We start from the raw sequence: 25650 nt of genomic DNA on the forward strand, positions 1-25650 counted from the left end.
TGAACTGAAAATACAGATGTCTGGGGCCCATGCAGCGAGCTCCTACTTCATTGTGACTGGAAACTGGTTAGCTACTGGATACTAGAATATTCATCCAAACGATTCATCTACACCCCTGAGAGGGGAGTCACAGACAAACAGAAAAAAAAAAAAAACCCAACATGTAGTGGTTTGAGTTTGCTTGGTCCAGGGAGTGGCACCATTAGGAGGTGTAGCCATATTGAGTTAGGTGTGGCCTTGTTGGAGGAAGTGTGTCACTTTGGGGTGGACATTGAGACACTCCTCCTTGCTGCCTGGAAGCCAGTCTTCTCCTGTTTGTGTTCATGGAACAAGAAGTAGAACTCTCAATTCCTCCAGCACCATGCCTGCCTGGACACTGCCATGTTTCCTGCCATGACGATAATGAACTGACCCTCTGAAATTGTAAGCCAGCCCTGATTAAATGCTGTCCTTTATAAGAGTTGCCTTGGTCATGGCGTCTCTTCACAGCACTGGAAACCCTAACTAAGACACAAGCTTTCATTTCTATGTCAATCTCAAATCCACAATACATCAAATTGCATGTTAAGAGGAAAGGATAGGACTCGTTATCTGGGTGACGTGGGAATATCACAGAAAGACACCTGCCAAAATTAGAACCCTGTTTGAGGATGCTGGACGTGGGCAGTGTAAATGAAGCCTGTGACAGCATTCGATGTAGTAGTAATGTGATGCATTGTGTTCACATGTGCGCTCACATGTGCGTTCACATGTGTGTACATGGCACATGTGTATGCATGTGGAAAACAAAGGACAATGTCAGGCGTCACCCTCCCTCAGGAATGCAGTCCACACTCTTTAAGACAGGGTCTCTCACAGACCTAGAGCTCACCAATGAGGCTAGTGACCCAGGGAACCTCCAGTCTCACCTCTCCAACACCAGGATTTGGGGTGCCTAGCACTACACCCGAAATTTGTATGTGGGGTCCATTGCTCACACTGGGAAGCCAAGCACTCGATAGAATGAACCACTGTACTAACTCTGTAACATTTTTTTTTGTTTTAAATAAATGCTTCTAGCTGATAGTTTTTCCAAATAATACGATAGGAAAGAGTTCCCAACAGCTGCAGAGGTCATGGAATTTCTGGCTCCCTTACAAATGGAGTGACCTCTTTCTAGGACCCTAAAGAGATCCAGGTATCTCTGATCCACCTTTTCCAAAACCACTCGAGCTGGAGACAGCCCATGGTGTTGGCGTGTTCGGAGAGTAAGCAGAGGCAGAAAGGACTTGCTGTGAAGGAGCAAGTCAGCTTCCCGGATGACGTCAGCAACAGTCTTGAGGAAGCCCCGCCTTCCAGCATGCGGTCCATAGGTTCTCAGCATATGGGAACAGAACTCTGCTGACTCCAGAGTTTGTTTTTATTTTCTAGAGAAGTTGGAAAGGTGGCTTGGAATACAAAGTTCCTTAGCCCACTACTATTAACAAATCAGTTCTTTTTTGCCTGGGCTAAAGAATGCCCTTCTGGGCGGGCAGAATCAGTCTGTCAGTTGGAGACCTGTGAGCCGTATAAGCTCAAAGTTACTGGCACCACAGGAAGCTGCCTGCTGTTTGTTCATCATGTATCGTCCTGAAGCAACAACAAGATACTGTGACAAGTTATACAGTAGGGATAGAAAGAGTAAGCATGTCACCTTAGTTTTGTCAAATGGTGGCAAGAAGAACACGCGCGCACACACACACACACACACACACACACCTGCCAGTTGGCTAACTTGATTCTACCCTTTCTTGCATAAATGTGAGTTCTCCAGAGAAGGCCCACAGCTCTGCTCTAAATCAAGTTCCCTCTCTTCTAAATCTTAACACACCATACACTTCCCAAATAGCACTCACTAGATTTATACCATAAAACATTCAGAGGTGTAGATCTCCTAAAAACTCACTCTACCCATTGGGGACATAGCTGGTTTATATGATGCACCCGGCATAGCTTTAACGAATTGTGGAATCATCTTTAACCACACCATCGAAGCCTCTTCTTGTTCTTGGCCTGACCCTTGCTGTCTGCTTTTGGGAGCTCTACACCCCCGGACCTTGAATGATGTCAGAGCAGAACACTTTCCAGCATGTGCCCCTCCCCCACATTGCTCACTAAGACACAGCCAAGAGGTGCCAAGATGTGGCTCATACTAAAAGTTGTACTGCACTGGAGCTAAGAGAACTCCCATTGTATTCAATATCTGTATCTTGAGTGCCAGGGGTGGGAGGGAATCTACGAACACAAATTAAATTGCATTCCCTGCATACATTTTGCACTCTGATTTTATTTTATATGAGTAATGGGTTCATTATATGACAAGTAATGGACCAACCCTCCTCCAGACTCATTGAGAAAATTTCATTACCTTCCAAGACAAATTGAATTTTTTTGATGTTGAAAAGAATTTTATGAGGTTGATCCCTAAGCCCATAAAACATCAGTGAAAGCAGATTAGCACACAGAAGTCTCCAGGAAAGCAGCTCAGCTGGGAATGGGGATAATGGCTGAGGGAGAAACTTAGAAGAAAATCAGAAGCAAACAATCATGGCTTCTAAGAAGCAATGGAGAGAAGAGACGGCGGCAGCAGCAAAAAGAGGATTAAGGGGAAAGTGGGACTGAGTAGCGCTTTGGAAGCAGACGTGATCAGGGGCAGGGTGTCTGTCCAAAATTCCACTCTCCGATCTTTCAGTCTCCATCCAGTGCTGATGTTCACATCCAGCTTCAGGTACGATTCATTCTGATCGTAGGCTGGCCACAGAGGCAGGTCATCCCCGTTAGGATCCCTGAAAGTGAGAGCGGACCCCAGTAAGACGGCCATCCTCAAACGCCCAACTGCAAGGAGGCTGGCTGGTTCACTCACCCACTCCTGGCAAAGTTAGCCCAGTAGCTCATCATCTTCCTGCTTAGCAACTTCTCATCCTCAGTGGCTTCCTCTGGAGGAGATGAACAGAAATGCAGCTGCTTGCCTGCGTCACAGACATCCCAAGCCTCCTCCCAATGGTGAGCCCAAGTCATGCCTTGAGCCCATTACTGAATCCTTAAGTCCTAGCTCCAATATGCAACTGAGGCACCGCCCATAGAATGCAGGTTGAGCATATCTTTCTCATTGGTCCTCTGCTCCACCCATTACCATTTGAATGCAGAGTGCTCTCTCTCTCTCTCTCTCTCTCTCTCTCTCTCTCTCTCTCTCTCTCTCTCTCTCTCTCTCTCATGCGTGCAAGCGCTCTTGCTCTCACTCTCCCTCTCCCTCTCTCTGTGACTGTCTCTCTGTCTGTCTCTCTGTGTCTCTCTCTCTGTGTGTGACTGTCTGTCTCTGTGTCTGTCTCTCTGACTGTCTCTGTCTCTCTGCCTCTCTGTCTCTCTTCTCTCTGCCTCCCCCGCCCAGCCATCCACTACTATCTGCTAAAGCTTGTTTCCAAGATGCCCCTAACAATAATAAATCCCAAGGATCCCACAGCCCATCTATAAAACAATGTCATTTTGCAGATAGCATCTGCAACCCTTTAAATCACTTCCCTCTCACTTGCAATAACAGGTAAATCCCATCACTTCCCTGCAGAAACTTAGCTGCCAGCTCAAAGACAAGCGCTGTTACCAATGCCGTAGACACATTCAGGAAGATGGGCACAGGGCACAGCTGGACACACCTCTATGCATCTGTTCATTCACAGGCACAGGTTCTGCACCTTGTTCTCTCTACAAAAGTTGTATCTGGAAATTGTATCTATAAGTTCTACATTGTCGGCTGTAAACCTACCATTGTTCTATATCCTCACAGTACAGTCAATGTTCAAACATGTGAATGTGCAACGGCAGCTAAGAAGGTACTGAACATAGTATGTGTACCCCACATTCCAGTGACAGATATTTACATGCTGTCTCGCACTTGTTGGAGATGGCAATGTTTCTTGTATGTTTTTATATTTTGGCACGTGTGGATATAATTAGCCAAAAGCCCTGCACACGGAATTGCTAGGCTGAGGATTGTACACACTGCAAAGGTCTGCAGCCTTCCTCTAAGATATGAAATAGTTGTTTCCCACACCTGCTGGAACAGACCAAACACGGATTGATTTAGGGTAGAATGATTCACGGGCCAAGAGTGGTCTGTTCTTCTCCTGCCATTTCTGCACTTGAGCAGGCTGCATACACTAAAAGCCACCCCCATTTCTACTTTTCCATAAGTTGTTCAAGATTTTATTAGCTTGCTCTTGACTTACAGACATTAAAGATTCTAGAGTGCAAGGAATCTAACCTCCCCCCCCAACACACACAGACACACACACACACACACACACACACACACACACACACTAATCATTGTTTCCAGTTTGGAGAGGTCTTCCTTCAGTCAGAGTGTGAAACCACTGCTGAATAAAAGAATGTATTAAGCACTCACTGTTTGTTTTATGGCAATTATTTAACTTCATCCTTATTTAAAAATCAAAAAACAAAATGACGAAACGACAATCCACAAATCTCAGCAAAAGGACTATCCTCTGTCAAAGGCTGAGTTAATAAAGATCCTCCATTGCATGGTATTTTAAACTAAATGTTTTAGTGGTTGTTCCTATGGGGGATTTGCTTGTAACTTTTCAGTCTCTCTCTCTCTCTCTCTCTCTCTCTCTCTCTCTCTCTCTCTCTCTCTCTCTCTTCTCCTCTTCTTCTTCTTCTTCTTCTTCTTCTTCTTCTTCTTCTTCTTCTTCTTCCTCCTCTTCCTTCTCCTCTTCCTCCTCTTCCTCCTCCTTCTTCTTCTCCTTCCTCTTCTTCCTCCTCCTTCTTCTCTCTCTCTCTCTCCCTCTTTCCTTCCCTCCCTCCCCCCATTCCTTCTCCCTCTTTTCCCCCCACCGTGTGTGTGTGTGTGTGTGTGTGTGTGTGTGTGTGTGTAAAATAGGTATATGTTTATAAACCACTGAGCTAATGAAATCCCAGCCCCCAGCTCTTACTGACTCTTGCACAGTGGGGTGGGGTGGGATGAGCAGGGGGCGTTACAGAAGCAGCTGGGGAATTAACTCTTCTCTCTTCTCACGGCATTCCGCATTCCATGTCCCTGCAAGAGGAGCCCACAGCCACTTACTCACCAAACATGACCACGTCACCCTCCAGGAATGGGCCTCCAAAGACAAAGCGGATTTCATCCGTGTGGTCAGCCTTCACGAAAGCTGGCCTTGTGTTCTGAAAGCAGTTGGGTCGGTGCTGAAACTCATAAAAATAGACAGGTCCACCAGCATCTGAAAAAACAAAGAGCAGAAAACATCAGGTAGGCATGGTCCTGTAGCCCTACCTTTCAAGGCCCAAATTTACAGGCCCAGAGGTGTGCTAGCTCGTAAACCACCCTGCCTGCCTGCCTGCCTCCTGCCTGCCTCCTGCCTGCCTGCCTGCCTGCCTGCCTCCTGCCTTCTTCTCTCCCTTCCTTCCTTATTTGAGGCTGGAATTCCCCTCTATACCAGCCTTCTTATCCCTAGTGACAAAGATGTGGCAACCCTATGCACACTCAGAGAAGGAAAGAATTCTACTTATAAACAAACACACACACACACACACACACACAACTCACCATACTGAGCCCAGATACACCTTGTAACTTCCTGTCATTCACCCTGGTTCAGATGTCTGGAAGCACCCAGCATTTCCCCCTTTCCAAAACAGTCTACACCCATGCAACCTCCATCCCACCTCCTTCTACCAAGGTCCTTTCTCTGAAACATCACACACACACTTGAGCACACAGGCACTCACATGCAAAAACACACGCTTGGTCTCAAATTTTCTTCCAGTTACCAGCTTGTTTCTTGGCATCTCTTCCAACAAGACAGCATAGTCCATCTGCCTGACGCTTATCTCATTCCTTCTCTTTATGTTTCTTTCCCGCGTAATAAAATGTGCACACTTCAAATGCAGACCTGAGGAGCTTTGGCACATGTATGCACAATCATTTACTGACCACATAGAATATGTCCCTTAACCCAGCACACACACACACACACACACACACACACACACACCATACACACACCATACACACACATACCATACACACACACACCATACACACACACATACCATACACACACACACACACATACACACACACACCATACACACATACCATACACACACACACACATACACACACACATACCATGCACACACACACCATGCACACATACCCACCATACATACACACATACATACACATACCATGTACACACACACACACCATACACACACACACACACACACACACCATGCACACACACACACCACCCATACATACACACACCATACACATATTACACATACACGCCACATACCATACACACACACTACATACACAATATACACACACACCACACATACATCACACACATACAATATACATATGTACATACACATACCATCCATACACATACCACACACATACAATACACACACACACCATACACACACACACACCATACACACACACACCATACACACACACACACACACACACACACACAAACTTAAACACAACAAAAATAAAATTTGTTTTAATTCCCACTGCCCTGCATTTGGCAGTGGTTTCTAAAATACAATACAAATTACACAATTAACAAAGAAAACATAAGTGAGGCAATATGCATGAACATTTAAAACCAGTATTCTGCTATCCACTATCAACAGAATAAGAAATCAACCTATAGAGTGTCTTGCAAATTATGGCAAATACTTGCAAATCATATCTCAAATGGAGTTAGTCTGTGTAATATACAAAGAATTTCTAAAGCAAAAAAAAAAGAGATAATTCTCAGTTAAAAGAAAAAAGGAGGAAACAACTTGCACAGACATTTTGTTTTGCTATGAGACATGAAAATGTTTGGAAAATATTCCACATTTTCTCTTACATGGGATGTGTGTTTCAACCAAACGGAGCAGGGGCGGGAAAATTGATGATATTCATGTATGGAACTCTTATCATGAGATTCATTATTTTGTATTGGATTTTTTTAAAAAAATTATTTTTAGTATGGAATAGAGTTTATTTAGAAGAGTTGAGGGGGTAGGGGAAAAAGAGAGAGAGGAGAGGAGTAGAGGTCAGCCATGAACATATGGTAGGAGGAGGGGGATGGGGAGAGAAAGGGCAGAGAAGGAAGAGGGGAAGAGAATAGGGAGCAAGAGAAAACTTAATTCTGAAATGTCTGAAAAGTACATGGAGATCTCTCCAACTTGTCTACCCATTGGAGAGACACATATCAACACCATGACTGAATATCACTTCACCCACACATACATGTATGTGGTAGTTATTTCTCCAGAAACTGCAGGAAGCGGATGTCGATGCAGCAGAGGGAATCCTGTTCTCACGCATTGGTGGAGGGTATGAAAATCATCAGAGCCATTATGAAAGTAACGCACAGTTCTTCGTAAGATAGAATGATTGTGAGCTCCAGGAATATGTGTGTAAAAGAATGGGTATCCCTATGCTCATGTTCAAACAGCATTATTCGCCATAATCAGAAGGTAGATCCATTCCAACAACCGTTGATGAATGCATAAACAAACATGGTATATACGGGCAAAGATTATTCCTCAGCCTGAGAAAGAAATTTTCATAGGTGGTAATAAATAGGTGAACCTTGGGGCATTATGATAATAAGCTAGACAAAAATGACAAATATTGTATTTCACTTATAGGAAATATATAAAATGCTTAAAGTACTAAATACTTTGTCATACATCTCTTGACATAATATCTTAAGTGTAAACATTATGTTGTTTAATTTTTACATGTTCGAGTTTTCATATTTCTTGTTGATTACTGATTTCACTCCACTGTGATCATACTCCACCTTCTCGGATTCATTGAGATTTGTTCTGTGGTCAAATGTGTAGTTTATCCTGTACATCACATGTACAAGAGAGAAATGGAGACTCTGGTATAATGTTCTTTACGCAACGTTAGGTCTGGCTCATTTATAGTATTCTCGGCTATTTCCCTCTTCATATCTTTCATAATTGTTCTGTCATTGAAAGTGAGATGTTAAGGTCTCCAACTATTACAATAAAACTATCCCTTCGATCTTTTTCCATCACTTTTACTTCATATATTTTGTGGTTCTATCATAAGGCACATGTAGGTTTTTAATTGTGATGCCTTCTTGGTGTAGTTATAATGTCCTTCACTGTGTCTTGTCCCACTTTCTGTCTCCAGATGTATTTTGTCTGACTTAAGCAGCAGCCCAGCTTCTTCTGGTGGCTGTCTGCCTTGACAATCGTCTCCATTCTTCCACTGTCAGCCAGTGTACTTCCTTTGTTCTAGGGTGAATCTCTTTTCAATAGCACAGTTTCTTTAATCCCTCTGAAACATCTGACTATTGGGAAATTAGTCCATTTACATTTAATATAATTCATAAAAGAGAAGGGCTGACTTCCACCAATTTACTATTTGTTTTCTATGTCTTTTATAGCAGTTTGGTTTTTTTAATAGCTCCATTAATGCCTTCTTTTGCACTAGAGTTTTCTAGTGCATCATTTTGATCCACTTCTTGCTTTTATAATCAGGAAAATTTTAGTTATTTTCTAAATTAATGTTGAAGATTGTAATTCACATCTTAAATTATGATAATCAAGTTCAAATTAATATCAATTTACTCTTAATAGAATAAAACCTTTGTTATTAAGACTGAATTTATATGTCTATATATTGTATCTTTCTAACAGATTTACAATTGTTTTATGCAATTGTCTTTAAAATAATTTAAGTAAGGGGATGTTGTAAACAAAAATAGATTAAGAATTACTTCCATATTTACTTACATGGTTAGTTTTACTGTATTATTTTCTTTTTCATGTGGATTTGAAAACCTTTCTGCATCCTTTTGTCTCAGCTTAAAATCTTTAAAGAATTCCTTTTCCTTTTCTGGCAAGTTTATTAGCTATGAACATTCTGTGTACCTGAAAATGCCATAATTTTTCCTTCTTTTCCAAATGACAGTTTTACCCAGATATCTAATTATTGGTTAGCAGCCTTGACTATGTTATCTCCTGGCACTTTGAATATGTCATCTCCATGCCTTATGATCACCATCACTTCATTTGATAGAGCCTATGATAATCTGATTCATAAATGACAAGTATCAACTCTCTGTGTCCATGAAACTCCTTTATTTATCTCTGACTTTAGATACAATGTGTCTCTTTGTGGTCTCTAAGTTTTTCCTATCTGGGGTTGTTGTCATTCTTGGAAGACAGACTTTCAACAACTTTGGAACGTTTTGTCCGTTACTTATTCTTCCTGCCTCTTTTCTCTCTCCTGTCTTTCTTGGGATCCTTTTAGACATATATTTGGTTGGTCAAATTATCCTACAGGATTCCTGTGCTTTGCTCATTTTCCTTTTGTCTTTTCTCTTTCAGATTGAGTCTCAATTGGCATAAACTAAATGCCTCCTTCTTTCTTTCATGTGCACAGAGCCATGATGGATCCCTAGAGTAACTTGTTCATTTCAGCTATTGTATCTTTTCACTTTGTACAGTTTCTTCTCAGTTTTAAGAAATAAATTCTCTTTATGGCCACTATTTAGTTATACTTTAGTCTCATGGTTTCCTTTAGACATTTGAACATATTTAAAATAGTAAATTTTTGCTCAGGCGATGGTGAGACAGTGGTTAGCATACCTGCCATTCCATATTTAAAATAGTTGATTTAAAGTTTTTGTTCAGTATCTGTAATGTTTGGGCTGTTAATTTACTTTTCCTGTATGTAAGCATTGCCTTCTTGTTTCTTTGTCTACAATAACTTAAAAAAAAAATAAAAACAATAACAACAGAAGTTCTGGTGTGGAAGTGATGGAATCTAATCTTACTAACTGCCTGAATTTTTGTTTGGGGGTACTGCTGGGTTTGTTTGTTTGCTTTACTGATACTCTATACTGACTTTATAAAGTTTTTATTATTTGTTCTAAGTGGTCACTGCAGCCTATCTTCTGTTACTTAGTGGTCAGTTTATGACAGTAAGCCAGCTGAGATTTCCATAAACCTTGGGGACCAATGAAACAAACAGATCAGAGGAAGAAAACACCACAGTCCTTTCAGTCAGACTCATTTGTGTGTGCATGTGTGCGTGCATGTGTGCATATGCATGCTGGGGGTTGAAGGAATGGTCTTTCCTCCTTTAAGTTTTTGAGAATGTTATACATATATAATGAAATAAGACTATGCCTGCCAACTTTCCCCCCTCTTTACCTCCCCCAACTTGAAGTATTTTAATTCTATAACCTACTAACCCGGTTAGTGTCACCCATATAGGCCTGGGTCAGGTGATCTACTGAAATACTGGCAACCAACCAGTGTCCACTTCCACAAAAATTATTCTCTCTACCCTAGCAACTGTCCCTTGCCAGTAGTGCCTCAGTGAGAGGTGGGACCTGCTCAATTATCCTAGTTCAATGATAAGTCCTAAAATCAAGTGAATTGTATCTTTTCTAATTTTGTTACACTCACTCAAGATTGATTTGGCCATCCCAGCATTCTCATGTAAATTTTAGAATTAGTTCGTTAATATCTACAAAACTGTTACAAAAGAATTGAAATTGGTCCACAGTACTGCGTCTACAGATAAATCCCCCCGCCCCACTTTCCATGAACCATTTAAATTACTCTTACACTCTCTCATCATTCAGTTAAAGTCGCTGTCAAGGTCACCGGCGACTTCTGTGTTGTCAAACTCAACATCAACTGAACAGTCCTCACCTTGTCTGTCATTAAGAGATGCAGTGCAACAGTGACCTCGCATGGCAACCTGGCCCATGGTCTTTGTCCCTCACTGATGCCACTGCACATATCACCATAGAACACAGTCTACATGAAATCTGTTTCTTTTTTCCAGTCTTTCTTACTAGCACAGTGGCAGGGTATTTATTCTGCTCGATGCCAAACTTCCAGGATATAGGGGAGAATCAAGTACAAAGGAAGTCACTGATAAGTATTTTCTAGAAGAAAAACAGGGAAGGGGTGATGAGGGAAGGGGAAGGGAGACGTGGAGGAAAGGGGGGGGAGAAAAGAGGAACAGACGAAGGGAGATTACCTTTACGTTAACTCCCCAAGTTACTTCCATCTCGCTTTCTTCCTTACTCCTACAGCTAAGATGTCTTGAAAGACAACCAGCTCCAGAGAGGAAACTGAAGAAAGTAGAGGACTGAAATAATAAGTGGTATATGTTCCCGAGTCACAATGATGGCTATAGTGTTCTTCCACCATGAGCGCACCAAAGAGATCCTCACAGTGAAGGAGCCCTGGGATGGGTCCTCAGGAAACAACACGGACCCTGTAACCTCCTGTCTCACTGTCTGTGTCCTTGAGGAAATGCTCTTCAGGGACTCACCTCTGTGATTTCGAGCTGTGAGCAGCCCAGGAACCACAAAGAACACATCTCCAAACAAATCCAGTAAAGTGTCTCGGATGTCAGTCAGAGAATGCTTGCCGTGGAAGTACTCTTTTGCCACAACGTGCATATACTGGGGGGGAACATGCTGGGAAAAGAAAGGAAGAGAGGAAAGAAAGAAGAAAGGGAGGGAGGGAGGGAAGGAGGGACATGGAGAGGAAGAAAGGGAGGGAGGGAGGAAAAGAGGGAGGAAGAGGAAAAGGGAAGGGAAAGGAAAAGAAAAAGAGAAAAAAAGACAAATTCATGGTCATAGGAAATCCAAGTAACAATAGCCAACCTGTTAATTAAGCATTAGCCTGTGAAGGTAAAGTTGTAAATACTGTCTGTGCATTGCCTCATTTCACCCACCAGCAATCCTAGGATGCCCTAAAAATAACACCACAGTTTTGGAAACTTAGAGAACATGAAGAGAATAAATGGTTGGTCCAAGCTCATGGGACTACAATTCTTTCACAAGTCTATCCTCGAACCCCATGCCCTAGGCCACACAGTACACATTGGTGGCACTCATTGCAAAATGAAAATCTGGGGTCTTGTGTCTCAAAGTTATTAAGAATTTCCAGGTGTTGACAGCAAAGCATCAAGCTGAAGGAGAAGGAAGTGGTGTATGACACACTGGCCATACATCCACAAAACTGTCCCAGCTCCTGGGGCAAGCTGTGTTTCTAAGCCATTTGTTGTCTTACAGCCTCAGTCTCCTCATCTGTCATTTTTAGAATGGGTCATTCTAAGGATTAGTCAAGAGGACAAGCAGAGTATGCTGCCTGGCTGAGAGCAGGCCTTGGATCTCTTGGTTCCCGATCGCTCTGACTGAGCCCTTCCATTGGACAACTGAGTGCCTTCTTAAACCCAACTCCAGCTGCCTCCCACTCTTCTAACCTTGCCCTTGTCCTGAGCTTCAATGGCAGACTGCGGAAGGTCAACTTTTTGAGGAACTCTCAGCTCTATGTGTAGGGCACAGGGATATTTGTCAAGTGGATGACTCTCTGGAGAGCCACATCATCCACAATCACTTACCAGCAAAACATGTATCAAGGTGAGAGCAGTAGACTCATTGGAGCCAAGAAGAATGTCAGGCGCTTCCCTCTGTGAAGAGAGAGAAACAGGGTATTCTCCATGAGCACCAGAAAGCAAAACAGGACCTGAACATGTAATTTTTTTTCTAGTGGAAACCGAAAAGACAGGAGTCCTCTCAGTCCCAAGTGGCCATGCATGTAGAAGTGTTGGTTATCGATTGGCCAATGAATGTCCCCTTCTCCTGTCTTATCAAAAGCAGCCATTCCCTGTCATATCTGTGGCCCTGTGGAGTCCTAGTGGTTACGAGCTATCAGCTGGATTAAACTCATATGTTGGGGTGCTGAACACCCCTCCCCAACCCCTGTGTATCAGAGCCTAACATTATTTGGTCTTTAAAGCAGTGATGCTATTTTAATGAGACCACTAAAGGCACTCTGAGAAGAGAAATTCAGACCCACAGATACTAGGAATCCAAGCGTAAGGACACACTATACTGAACTCAGTGAGAAAGTGACCATCCACAAGTCAAAGAGAAGCCAAGCTTGTGACAGCTTGGTCTCAAACATAGGGGACTCCAAAAGTGTGAGAAGATGCACTTCTGTGGTTCAAGACACCGAGACTCACTTTGTTATGGTGATCTGAACTGATACACACTTGGCTTTGACCTCAGATTCAGAGAGAAGCCAGTGGCTTGTTACTCTCCTTCCTTTTCGGTCATAACTGGTAAGAAGCCAAAGGTAAGACCAGGGGTTCACGACATTTTGGAGGACTGGGAATGAGGGCTGTGGTGAATGTACAAATAATTCCTTGTGTTTCAGATCCTTCCCTTGAGATATGAAAACAATGAACCACCCACAAAGACTGCTGACACTGGAGAGTTGCTCTTTGGAAAGCATGCACCGAGGAGGTCCTTACATGGCAGAGGCTCTACATAGATACTTGGTGATTATCTCCTGGCAGTACTACAGCTTTAAAACATTATCTGGTAGACCTACAGGTCCCTAGGCAAATAAATTTACTTGAAAATCTTGTCACCTTCTTCCCTGACACTTTCCCACAGACACATTTTAAGAACTGGATTTGCATTAGGTCTCAAGGAAATAAGGACAGATTTGACTGAAACCCATAGGCATGGTATCCCCTGAATGGTGCAGACCTGAGCACTAATTCCCCCTTATCCTAAGCATTATTCCAAAAGCTAGTGCTTACTGAGAGCTTGCAATATGCCAGGCTATTTAATGAGTTTCCATCTTGAAAAGCAGAGATTAAATGCATACAAGTTACACAGCACGGTCTCTTTATTGGCTGGAGACAGAAACACCACTCTCACCCTCTGAAGGGCAGTTTTTTAACTAAAAGTAGAAGAGGTGGCACCCGTTTGCAAGTTTTTGTTCAGATGATATGTGCCTGGTATGTGGAAGGCACTCTGGAGACTGGTTATAGTGCCTCGCAGTCACTGATTCCTTTATTTCTTAGTCTTCTCTCCCTGCTACCCTGCCACTTTAAAACAGAGGTTGGTCTAAGTAAGTGCACTTTGATGTCATAATGAATTTGACCTCTCCTCCAAACTTCTAAAACAGATGAAAAGCTTTTCCCAGAGTCCAGAAAGTGTCCCTCCCTCTGCTTACCCAGGCTTCTGTTCAACCATCTACCCCTCCTCAGAGGGCTTATCCTCATTGCCCTCTGACACTCCTGAAGATGCCTTCTTCCCCACCCTGTGTTCTTCATTGCTCTGGGCATGCTCGGAAAGCATCTTCTAATTAAACGTATCCACTATATGGCCCTGGAAAGTGTGACTTGACAGAAAGCTATGAATGTCTACTATCAAAGTTTCGGGGTTTCTAAGTGTATACAACTTCTCTACTTTTCATAATTCTACACAGAAGCAATCTTTGTAGGGCTCTTGGAAGTCAAAATACCTAGACAAAGACTGCATATAATTTGAGGGAGTGCAGTTCCACAAATCTATCTGAAATAGTAACTTTAGGGGTTGCTTTCTTTTGTTTTGTTTTGTTTTTAGTAAAGACAAATGGATCCAACTCTCAATGGATCTAACTCTCTCCTCTGGCTACAGTTGCTTCATTTGCAGTAAATCAGTGTAAGGGCCGAGGCTGACATACTGTTGGTCCTCCAGACTCCGGTTCTTCTTGCCTGTGGTTTAGATGTGATTGAGTATGTCCAACCAAGTGATCATGTGCTGGAAGTTTGGTTCTCATTATAAGTGTATTGTACAGTGGTAAATCTCCAGGAGGTAGGACCTAGGCAAGAGTGACTAGGTCACAGGAAGAGATTACTATAATTCTCCTAGGACCTAGTTAGTTTGCAAGAGGGTGAGTCATTAAAAAAGTAGGGCAACCTCTTTATGCTGGATGCCCTTCTGCATAACGCCTTCCCTTTCTACTTCTCCGTCATGTGATGTCATCTCCAAATGCTGGAACCATACTGTTTTTACTTCTATTGGTCGAAATCACAGGCCAAATAAATCCTTCCTTTAGCAGACTATGACTCCTCTTCTGGTCAGTGGAAGGTTATTGTTACATGAATATCAATGGTCTCCCAATTCTTATCACACAGAGAATCATCTATGAAAGCAAACAGTCGTCTTGCTATAGAGGCAGAAGCAAGGAGGACAGCCAGAATTCTTACCATGGGCAGCATGTAGCCACACTCCTGGTTATTGACTCCAATGATAGAAGGAACTGTTTTAAATGTCTTTTGAGACAACAGTTCCATCGGTTCGTCAGGAAAGAAAGAACCATCAACCACTCGAGTGAATGCCTTTGTTTTCTGCAACAAAGAAAAGGGAAACCAACAGTTGTTTCCGTTTACAAAATCTGCTGTCCTCAGAAGCCCAAATGCATTCAGGAAAAGGAGAAGCAAAACACCATTGACCCAGCCAGATGTGTTCATTTCAGACTTGGTCTGCCGTGCACTTAAGGAAAAAAAAATCTAAATTCTTCCGTGCTGTGTTTTGTCATTTGCTAAATAATAAAAACAACAATGATAATATCACTCAAGGAAAATAAGAGCTTAGCAAAGTCGTTCTCCAAGAGGTTCATAGACTAGCATCGATGGCATCTGGAAGTTTATTAGAGACATAAATTCTCAGGTCTGTTGAATAGGGAACGCTAAGGGCAGTCTAGCAGGCTGTCATTGGGGCTGCCCCCAGGTGATACTGATGTCCACTCAAGTTTCAGAATTTCTGGCCAAACTGGGAAGGGTAGGAGTAACTTGGATGAGAAAGTGGGTACAAATCCACTCCTGTGTGTTGGGCCTCAGAAAGCAACAACTATTTCTCATCTTTTTCTATTATTTGTTGGGGGAGGGGGGCTGTGGCATGCAGCTGGTGCATGCCACAGTGTCTTTGTGGGACCCGAGGACAGCTGGGTGGCGTGGTTCTCTCCTTTCACCTTTGGGTGGGTTCTGGGCATTGAACTGATGTCATCAGGCTTACGCAGCAAATACTTTTCTTGGATGAGCTCTCTCACCAGCCCTGATCATATTTTTCTCTCTTTGGGTGCCAGTTTAGGGAACTGGGTAGAAGAGAGCCATGCAAGAGCTTAACTGGTGGTTCTCTATTACCCACTCTAGACTGAAGATGTTTTATCCATGCCAGGTAGCTACAAACATTTGAGTCTGATAAGTAACAATCTTAATCATTCAAGGACTAGCAGAATCTCAAGATTAGCCATTATTCATCTAATGACGGAAATCCACAAGTGCCAGCCAGACTGGTTGAATGCCTACAGCAGTGGGTGTGTCTCTGGACCATTCCTTTTCAGGCAACTGAGATTTTTCAAATATTCTGTCACAACAAGAAAAAAAAAGTCACTTCCAATTCAAACTCCCAACACTCAGTCTTGACTTTAGCTTCAGGGTCATGGAGTACAAGCAGGGCCCTCTTCCCAGGGAGATGCCTTCAATGTCTAAGAACAACCCAGGCTGAGCAACATCCCCATCCCACAGTGTTCTTTAAATCCCTTGTAAGGAAAAGTCTGAAACCCTACAACATTCAGATGTTGACATGAATCTCCAACCCCTCTCTTGTCAAGATAGATCAAAATCAAAATAAAAAAGATCAAAATAAAGGGTTAGAATATATATCCACTCCATCTACTGAGTTATCCACTCCCCCCAGCTTCCCCCCCTCACCTGGCCAAGGCTCAGCAACTCGAGAGAAGACTTTTCCCTCAGGCACTTCAGCAAAACCTTGGAGTCTGATACGTTGCAGTTACAGACGTCCGCAACCACCTGCAACTGTTAACAGAGAGGGCAGACAGAAAGGGGTACTGAATGTAACCAGGAGAACTAAGGCCTGGAAAGTGGCCTCCACCAGCCACAGTTGGTTGGTCCATCTGAGTGAGGTCCAGCATGCTACCTGACTTGCTGTAGGCCAATGCTGCCACATTGAGGTTAGCTTTGTGCTATCCTAACTCTACTGGCTTCCAGAGCTGGAGGAAAGGAGTTGTCAGTCTATGGCCGTGGATTGGAATCAGGGTTCCTTCCTGGTCACAGATATACCAGGCCTGTACACTTAGCTACAATGCCACAGGTTCTGATCTTGGTATGTTAAATGGAGCTTGAACCTCAAGAGTGAGGGATCACTTTGGGAGCTCCAATCATTAGCTGAGGCAGGGTTTGGGATCTGTGCTGAGTTTCTCTATGGATTAAGTTTCAGTCCCATAAATGGCTAGGAATCTCTAGGGGTCCTTTCTCTATCTCTAAAGATACAATCTTACTTTTTTCATTTTATAGTTATAATTTTATATTTGCTTGATTTACTTGTTTCTCTAATTTGAGGCCCAAGTCCTGCCTTCTCTAGGACTCCCTTCCAGACCACTGAAGTCCCATAATGCTCTTTGTTCCCTGATCTCACATACTCCAGTGTCCCCACCTTTCCTACTCCAGCCATTGCCGGGCATCGTTGCAGCCTACCATCAAGTTTCCCATATTTGTAGAGCTCATTCATTCATTTACAACTGTCCTTATGGGAGCTTTGTAACTAGGAGTCATGAATGCTCCGAGGATTGAACATAAGTTGCATACATGGTCAATATATAGTGTCTACATGTGACTTTAGGTCGTTTTAGAACAAGCTTCCATACCAATCCACAGACTCCAGGTAACATCAACATAACAAAAGACTTCTCTAGTTGAAAATATGCTTTCTCCGTTGATAAAGTCATGAGTCCTAATTGAGCACTGAGAAACCACAGGTGCTCAATGAGTGCTTTGGGAGTGAACGAGTGATGCATAAGTTGAAAGTAGCCTTGTTTAATTAAGCATTACCCAAATCAGTATTCATCTGCACTGAAGCTAGTTCACAATCTTATGACATTATTTAGATGTCGGAGGTTATGTGTGCTATTTTCTACATCATGTTTAAGAAAATGTATCACATGATCCCAATGAGGGGGTTTACAGTGTAGTACCCATATACTCTAGAGACTGAGATAGGAAGGCCTTTTCACCCCAGAAATTTGAGACCAGTCAAAATAACAGTGAGACATTCATCTCAAGAGAAGGAAGGAAGGAAGGAGGGAAGGAAGGAAGGAAGGAAGGAGAGAGAAGGAAGGAAGGAAGGAGAGAGAAGGAAAAGAAGGAAGGAGGGAGGGAAGGAAGGAGGGGGAGGGAAGGAGGGAAGGAAGGAAGAGAAATAGTCTTGAATGACTAATTTCCAGGGGGTAACAAATATCTGAGATATACACCCTACCTCTTCCCCTAAACTCCAGAGTCACTGCACCACACTCCTGGAAACAGCCCCTTTCTCAACATTACACTCTAGGGTAGCATAAAACATGATAGGCACAGAAGATTAGCTGTACAGAATAAGAATACTGGGACTGATTTGTCCCACAAAAATTATTTAAGAACTATAACACATATGTGCACACTCAGACACAACAATAATGTTGCATTGTGTAGCTGGACTCCTTTCTTCTGTGACAATGGTTCTCAACCTTCCTAATCCTATGACCCTTTAATACAGTTCCTCAGGCTGTACTGACCCCCAACCATAAAATTCTTTTCATTGCTACGACATTACTGTCATTTTGCCACTGTTTGCTAGTATTATATTAATGTTATATAACTGCCAGGGACTGGAGAGATGGCTCAGTGAGCACTGACTGCTCCTCTAGAGGTCCTGAGTTCAATTCCCAGCAACCACATGATGGCTCACAACCATCTGTAATGGGATCTGATGTCTTCTTCTAGTGTGTCTGAAGACAGCGACAGCATACTCTCATATATAAAAAAATTAAATAATAATGAATTATAATATAAATATCTCTGTTATTTGATGATCTTAAGCAACCCCTATGAAAGGGCCATCTGACTCCCCCTCGTGGAGTTGTGACCCACAGGTTGAGAACCGCTGCTCCATGGCATGCATACATACACCCATTGGTACAAAGAGCTGGTGCCTTTCCTGTTGAACAGACCTTCCATATAGGCATAAGGTAGCCCTTGCCATGGTCAGGAAGAAAGTCTAAGCACATGAGAAGAGGGCACCCTGTGGGCTTTTGAGGACTACGGAGAGATATGAACAGTATACCTACACCATGTTTCAGTTCATTATCAAAATTCTTCAGGCTGGGGATGATGGCCACTCCGCTCTGCATGATGGCTCTGTGGAATAACCCCGCGCTCAAAGGAGACAGAATCTAGAAAGGGAATGTAGGACACCCAGCTTCAGTGATCCAAGAATCACACCCAATGTGATCAATCCCTTCCTTAAAGACATTCTCCCAGAAAGTCTGCTTTAGAATCCAAGCTTTGGCCTGGAGAGCCCTGCTTGGATATTCAAGGCTGAAATGAGTTATTTCACCTCTGTGAGTCCCCATTTCCTATTTTGTTTTTCTGCTTTGAAGATAGGATCTAATTTTTAAAAAAAAAAAAATTATGGAACGCTTCACGAATTCTTGCCCCGGCCCCCTCCTTTCTTCTGTTTCAGTCTCCGAGTGCCAGGATTTCAGGCATGGACCTCCATGATTGGCTCCAGGAACACTTACAGCTATTCTGGCATGGCGTCTAGTGTCTTTATTCCCTTGCTATTGGCAAGTTACTTAATATTTCCAAGCATCAGTTTATTCCCCTGAAACACTGTAGCAAAAGTTGCACCTGTGTCATAGTTGTTTTTTTTTTTTTTAGGGTGGAAGAAGTAATGAATATGAGGCAACCTCTGAAGCCAGCCCTTCTGTGGCCAGCCCCTCCCCCACAAGCCCCTCCCCTTCCTCAGAGGTTGCCCGATTGCTAACATCAACTGAGTGCCTGGTCAATTTCATTCAGGGAGGATGGTGCTTATCATATAAACAAAGTGGGTTTCCATAGTCCTCCTTAGAAGGCAATATTGAAAACATAAAGTTACCTTGAGTACTGGTGGCCACTGCACAGCGGAAACCCTCTTGACCCACTACTATGTAACTGGACTCTGATGAACATGTTAATTTATGTCAGGGAAATGCTGACCATGTGGGGACAAGCCATTTTCCAGCAGATTCACACATTTCTATTCTATTTCCCAACAGTCAGGTATGAAGTTTGCAATGTTGCACTGACAGCTACACAAGTTACTGTAATTACACAGCCGAGGGACTATCATCTGAACCAGTGGCCTTCACATATGAAAAGAAAGCATTGTGTCTAGGGAAATATTGGTAAATATGAGTGGCTAAAAAAAAATCATCAAATTGGTATGGGTAAGAGTGAAATATTTTGGAGAACTATAAAACCCTGCCATACTGTTACAACAGTATAAGAGTACAAGCTACTTTGCAAACTATAAGTTACTTTGACTATAGATGCTAACTGGAAAATAAAAGGCTCAGAAACTGTATTCAAAGCCAGTGAGTTCTGCAGCCGATTTATACAAAAGGATCCACATCCAAACTCAGCAGACAAACTCTAAAATTCCTACATCCTGTTTCCAGGGAGAAATTAATGTTATTATATGCACATCTATAGGTCTTTCAATGTCTTTCCTTATTCGTGTTTAAATGAGTTTTTCCAGAGAATAATGCTATGGTTTGTGTGACTCCCCCTGCCTGCAAGGAGGTCCAAATACTAGATGTTTAGTCTCCAGGACCGCAGTATTGGAAAAAAGTGTGGAAAAGGAAGCACTGAGGAGGGGCCTCTGGTGCTAGAAAGGACCTAAGTGGCTCTCCGGAGAGAGCGGTAACTAAGCAGGCCCAACTGCATGTATCTCACTACTTCCTGGTTTCCTGGTTCGAGATGTGATTGTTCTTCCTTCAGGGGCTCCTACCCTGTGTGTGTGTGTGTGTGTGTGTGTGTGTGTGTGTGTGTGTGTGTGTGTGTGAGAGAGAGAGAGAGAGAGGGAGGAGAGGAGGAGGAGGGAGGAGGGGAGGAGGAGGAGGAGGAGGGGAGGGGGAGGGGGGGGAGGAGGTGGGGGAGGGGGGGGGAGGAGGGAGGAGGAGGAAGGGGGAGGAGGAGAGAGGGAGGGGGGGGGGGAGGAGGAGGAGAAGAGGAGGAGGAGGAGGAAGAGGAGGGAGAGAAGGGGAGGAGGAAGAGGAGGAGGAAGGAGGAAAAGGAGAAGGAGAAGAGGAGGAGGAGGAGGAGGAGGAGGAAGAGGAGGAGGAAGAAGAAGAAAAGGTAGAGAACTATCAACAAGTGCTTACCAGTACAGAAGACTAGCTTATAAAGATTTGACTCTACAAACACAGGGATTTTTTCCCCCCTCAAATCATCACTCATTGTGTAACCTTAGGAATTTATCTAAACTCTCCTGTTGACAGCTGTCTTGTCAATGAAATAGATTGTGCCCCAGCCTCTCAACTTGTCTACGAAGCAATATATATTCTTTAAAATGTATATTCTACTTCAGTGGGCCACTCCACACTCATGTGGACATGGGCAGCACAAACTGAACTAGGTGGGTTATTCAAAGTAAAAAGGATGTGAGACTTGGAGAGTTGGCTCTTGGAGGAGTTTAGAAGAGGAAGGGAATGGATATAATACATTGTCAGCACATATAAAACTCTCAAAGAATTTATACAAGTGTCTTTTTTTAACCCTAAGGAAATAAAAAATGTTATATGTATTCAACACAAGGGGACCAAGCAAATGTAGATGATGTCTGTTGTCTTTATGACAAAAACCACCACCACCCCACAGCCAAGTCATAAAGCAGAAAACTCACGAGGCTAGAAATGCTTATGGCTCCTGCCGAGCCACCAAAGATGGTCACAGAGTCAGGGTTTCCACCGAAGTAGTTGATGTTCTCCCTAACCCATTGCAAAGCAGCCAATTGATCCTGGAAGGCCCAGTTCCCAGGGGCATGCTGGTTCTGTGTGCTGGGAGCAAGAGGCAAAGTGAAAGTTCTTAGCTAGCTAGCATGAGTCCTGCAGTCCCCAGTCAGGTCAGGTCCCCAGTCCCCAGTCCCTGTCAGGTCTGAGCTGGCAGGACATTGGGAACCAGAACTCTGCACAAGCTGAGGGCACAAGGCCTTGCCCTTATGTTTTGTGGTTTCCTCAAAAATGGTCCTTAAGAGAAGTACACAGGCAGTATTTTATGTCTAATGTTAGGGTGTTGTTGGCTCCCCTTAACACATGGACCCCTAAAGTGTTTGGTTGCTAAGAGTTATCTCTGCCCCTTGAGCCAGGCTTTCTTGAACTAAGAAATTCCAATGAATAACAAAATCCCAAATTGCCTCCTTATTAATAATAAAGGCAGTACCCACAGCAGCAAGTGTACCCAATACGGCCCCAAGAAATGTTTGGCTGACTCCTAAAATCTCCACAGCCTGTGAGACAGATGGCTCTGGACATTGTCCTCTTTGCCTCTCTGGGTTTTCTCTGTCCTGCCCTGAAAGGTTGGCCTCTAGAAACTGCACTGCTTGGGTTTCAGCCTACGCCATTGGCGAGAGGCTCTGAGGGTTGAGTGGAGAGAGTCTAGGCTATACACCCCATCACCCCATGTGCCCTCCATGCTAGACAGAGAGGATAATGGCACACTACCCCAACGCCATGCTGTGTCAATTCTTTTCAGATAAATTTATGAATGTCCCACCATTATATTCATCCCTTTTAAACAGCCTGGGAAATCTCCTTGTCAGAAAGATCGGGAAAAAAAATTAGGAGTCAACAATTCTGCCCTCAGAATCCACTCGTCTAATCACACTCAATGCATGTGTCTCATAAAGTCCCATGCTTCCCAAAATTATTGGGCAACTCATGGGGAAGCACATGAAATAAGAAAACAAAGAAATATTGAGACCCAGAACTGCAATGTGGTTTGCAACCTGTGAGAGAAATTTCAGCATCCTATCCCCTACTATCCTTCAGTTCTCCAACCTGTTCCTCCTTCTACATCCCTCTGTCTGCCTGTAACCATGGCTGGCTAAGGCTAAGTTTTCATTCTCAGCCCTCTCCAAGCCCTGTCAATTTAACCTTCCTTCCATAGTGTGTCCCACAGTGGTTCCGTTCCTCCAAGAAGGAGAACCATCTCACAGAAGTCACTAAGATCTCTAGGTGTGGCATAGAATTCACTGCTTATCGGGAGGCCTTGGGCCAGTCATCTAACCACTTGGCCTCAAATTCCTCATGAAACTAAGGATAAAAATAGTGCCTGCTCTGTGGGACTGCTGGAAAGATAGATAACAGGCACACTGTGTTACATTTGCTTCCTCTTGCTTCTATGGTTCAACCTTCTATAGATTCAGTAAGTCGGCAGTAGCCTCCCTACTGCTGCCTCCTCATTTGTTAATGAACAACAGTCAATCATGGTCTAGCCTCCAGTCTCTCCCAAAGTACTGCTTCCTGTTATTCTTCTCTGAGCAGGGCACTTCTAGGAACCTCCCAGTCTATAAAAGATAAAGTCCCAAATTCCATGAACATCATGGCATCCAGCTCCCTGCCCAATCAGGCTGGTCCCCGACTATCAGATTCACAAAATTCCAGGTCCCACCACTGGGCTACACCACTGTCTCCTTTGCAGCTCTGTGGGTCTTGTGAATGCCTTCCACCCAGTGGTATGTGAACAGAGTGGTGAATGCCTCCTTGAGGCTGACCCGGGAGCACTTCTCCTGTGTGGCCCTATGTACTTTCTTCATTGCTGGTCAAATAAAGATGGAGAGCATCTGTGTCAGAGACACAAGGTGGAAGGGTCCTAGGGTCCCGGTTAACAACATCTGTGCAAGGACATCTGTTCTGTATCTGGGGCACAAACTTAGAGTGTCCTTGATGAGAAAGGTCTTTTTAAACTGCTAGGATCTGAGCAGTTTTACATTAATGAGCTAAATTGCCAAGCTAATTAGGACCTAATTTACTCAGTGCCACTGAAGGTTCAGTCATCCACAGTTGCTACGCCACTTCCCTTTGTGATATGGAGTGCCATTCACCGGAAGAGACTCACTTGAAGAATCCAAATATTCCTAGGCGGTACTGGATGGTCACAATCAACACGTCCTCGTAGGCAGCCAGGGCAGACCCATCGAAGATGGAGGCCGAGCCCGTCTCAAAGCCACCTCCAGGTATCCACATCATGACCTGAGGAGACAGAGTCACTCGAGTCAATCCTTCCCCATGCGTGTTGGATTCTTTGTTTTTGTTTTTTTAAATTGAGGAAAATGTAAGTGTCTCACTCTTCTTTTTAAGTAGGCTCCTGGGTCTTGTCTTTTGAATAGACCCAGGGGTAAGCATATAGACTCCTGGCATCTCAGTGAGTAGATTGGATTAGTTGAGCGTGTACTGACAGGCTACTCAGCCACCCTGGGCTCTTCCCCCGACTCCCTACTGAAGTAAGAGTTGTAACGAGTATAACTACCTCACTTAGGAGGATTCTGTGAGGTCCAAGTAAGAGTCTGCAGCCAAAGCATTAGTTAAAGCAGCATTGATTCCGGTCAAATGCTCAGAGACCAGTAACTGAAACTCACTGAATCTGTGACTCACAGGAAGACAGAAACCACTGTACGGTTTATAAGGGGAAAGCTGTAAACTATCGACTTCGCAGGCTCTAGGACAGCAGTTCACAAACCTGTGAGTTGCGACCCCCCTGGGGTCAAATGATCCTTTCACAGAGGTCGCCGGAGACCATCAGAAAATGCAGACATTTACATTATGATTCATAACAATAGCAAAATTACAGTTAAAAGTAGCAATGAACATAACTTTGGACCAGGGAATCACCATAGGACGAGGAACTAGTCTAAAGGGTTGTAATGTTAGGAAGGCTCGAGAGTCACCTAGAAGACATGCTTCCAAGTGAGTGTGTGAGGGGCTGTCTAGATGAGGTTAGCCTCTGGGCATAGCTGTGAAAGACTATGTTAGGAGAACTAAGGTGGAAAGACCCTTCTGAACCTGAGCCTGGCATCCTGGGCTACACTAGAGAAGAGACCTTGGTGAGCATCATCAAACACGTCTCTGGTCCTAACTGCAGATCCAGTGGGAGCAACAGAGGATGTGACTTGTCTGCCATTATAGACTGACCCCTAGAACTGTTAGCCAAAATCAACTCTTTCTTCCTAAACTTGCTTTTGCCTGGGTGTTCTCTCATAGCGATAAGACAAATTACTAAGACATTACTAAGCTGAAGAGATTTCTTTAGGTCCATCCTTTCTTTCTTTCTTTGTTTCTTTCTTTCTTTCTTCCTTCCTTCCTTCCTTTCTTTCTTTCTTTCTTCCTTCCTTTCTTTCTTTCTTCCTTCCTTCCTTTCTTTCTTTCTTTCTTTCATCTTCAGTGTAAAGGAGGCAAAGAGGGGGAGTATAGAAATCTCTTATTTAGGAAAAAGTAGGATCAAGAAACACAAAATGCTATTCAAATGGTATCGTCACTTTCATAGTTCATAATAAATCCCTTCTGTTCATCCAACCCCTTATCCAAGACAATAGCCCTCAAGTCAAGGAAAAAGAAGAGAGCCATGGAGGGGAAGCTTTGTACAACATAGAGCATGCATGTGTGCACTCCTTGTGCCTCAACTTTGTCATCTGCAAAATGGGTTCAACCACTCTTACACACCGAGTTAAATAGTGCAATGTTCAATGCCTGGTGCACAGTAAATACTTGACAAATGTTACTGTCATGTGTGGAAAGGCTCTCTCCTTACAGAGGCATGGAGAGAGAGTGCTGAGAGGGAGGTAGTATCTAAGATGAAGACTATAGATAGAAGCCTTCCTTCATTCTACATACCTGACTGTCTCAATTAGATAAGAAAAGTTGAATAATTCAATTATATTT

At 43.4% G+C, this 25650-nt stretch overlaps 1 protein-coding gene across 1 annotated transcript in view; it reads right to left on the reverse strand.

The window, feature by feature from the left end:
• Positions 1–2285: 2285 nt before the first annotated feature.
• Ces5a (carboxylesterase 5A) overlaps positions 2286–25650 on the reverse strand; it is a 28653-nt gene continuing 5288 nt past the window's right edge. Inside the window, exons 4-13 of the mRNA XM_032887999.1 lie at positions 23831–23964; positions 21618–21771; positions 19021–19125; positions 16613–16717; positions 15107–15247; positions 12461–12529; positions 11384–11531; positions 5103–5252; positions 2882–2954; positions 2286–2804 (exon numbers count right to left, since the gene is read on the reverse strand). Of these exons, the coding sequence (XP_032743890.1) occupies positions 2573–2804; positions 2882–2954; positions 5103–5252; positions 11384–11531; positions 12461–12529; positions 15107–15247; positions 16613–16717; positions 19021–19125; positions 21618–21771; positions 23831–23964 (1311 nt within the window). The 3' untranslated portion in view covers positions 2286–2572. The remainder of the gene's footprint in view (positions 2805–2881; positions 2955–5102; positions 5253–11383; positions 11532–12460; positions 12530–15106; positions 15248–16612; positions 16718–19020; positions 19126–21617; positions 21772–23830; positions 23965–25650) is intronic.

The sequence above is a fragment of the Rattus rattus genome, chromosome 17 (genome assembly GCF_011064425.1).
Source record: "Rattus rattus isolate New Zealand chromosome 17, Rrattus_CSIRO_v1, whole genome shotgun sequence".
NCBI classification, from domain to species: domain Eukaryota; kingdom Metazoa; phylum Chordata; class Mammalia; order Rodentia; family Muridae; genus Rattus; species Rattus rattus.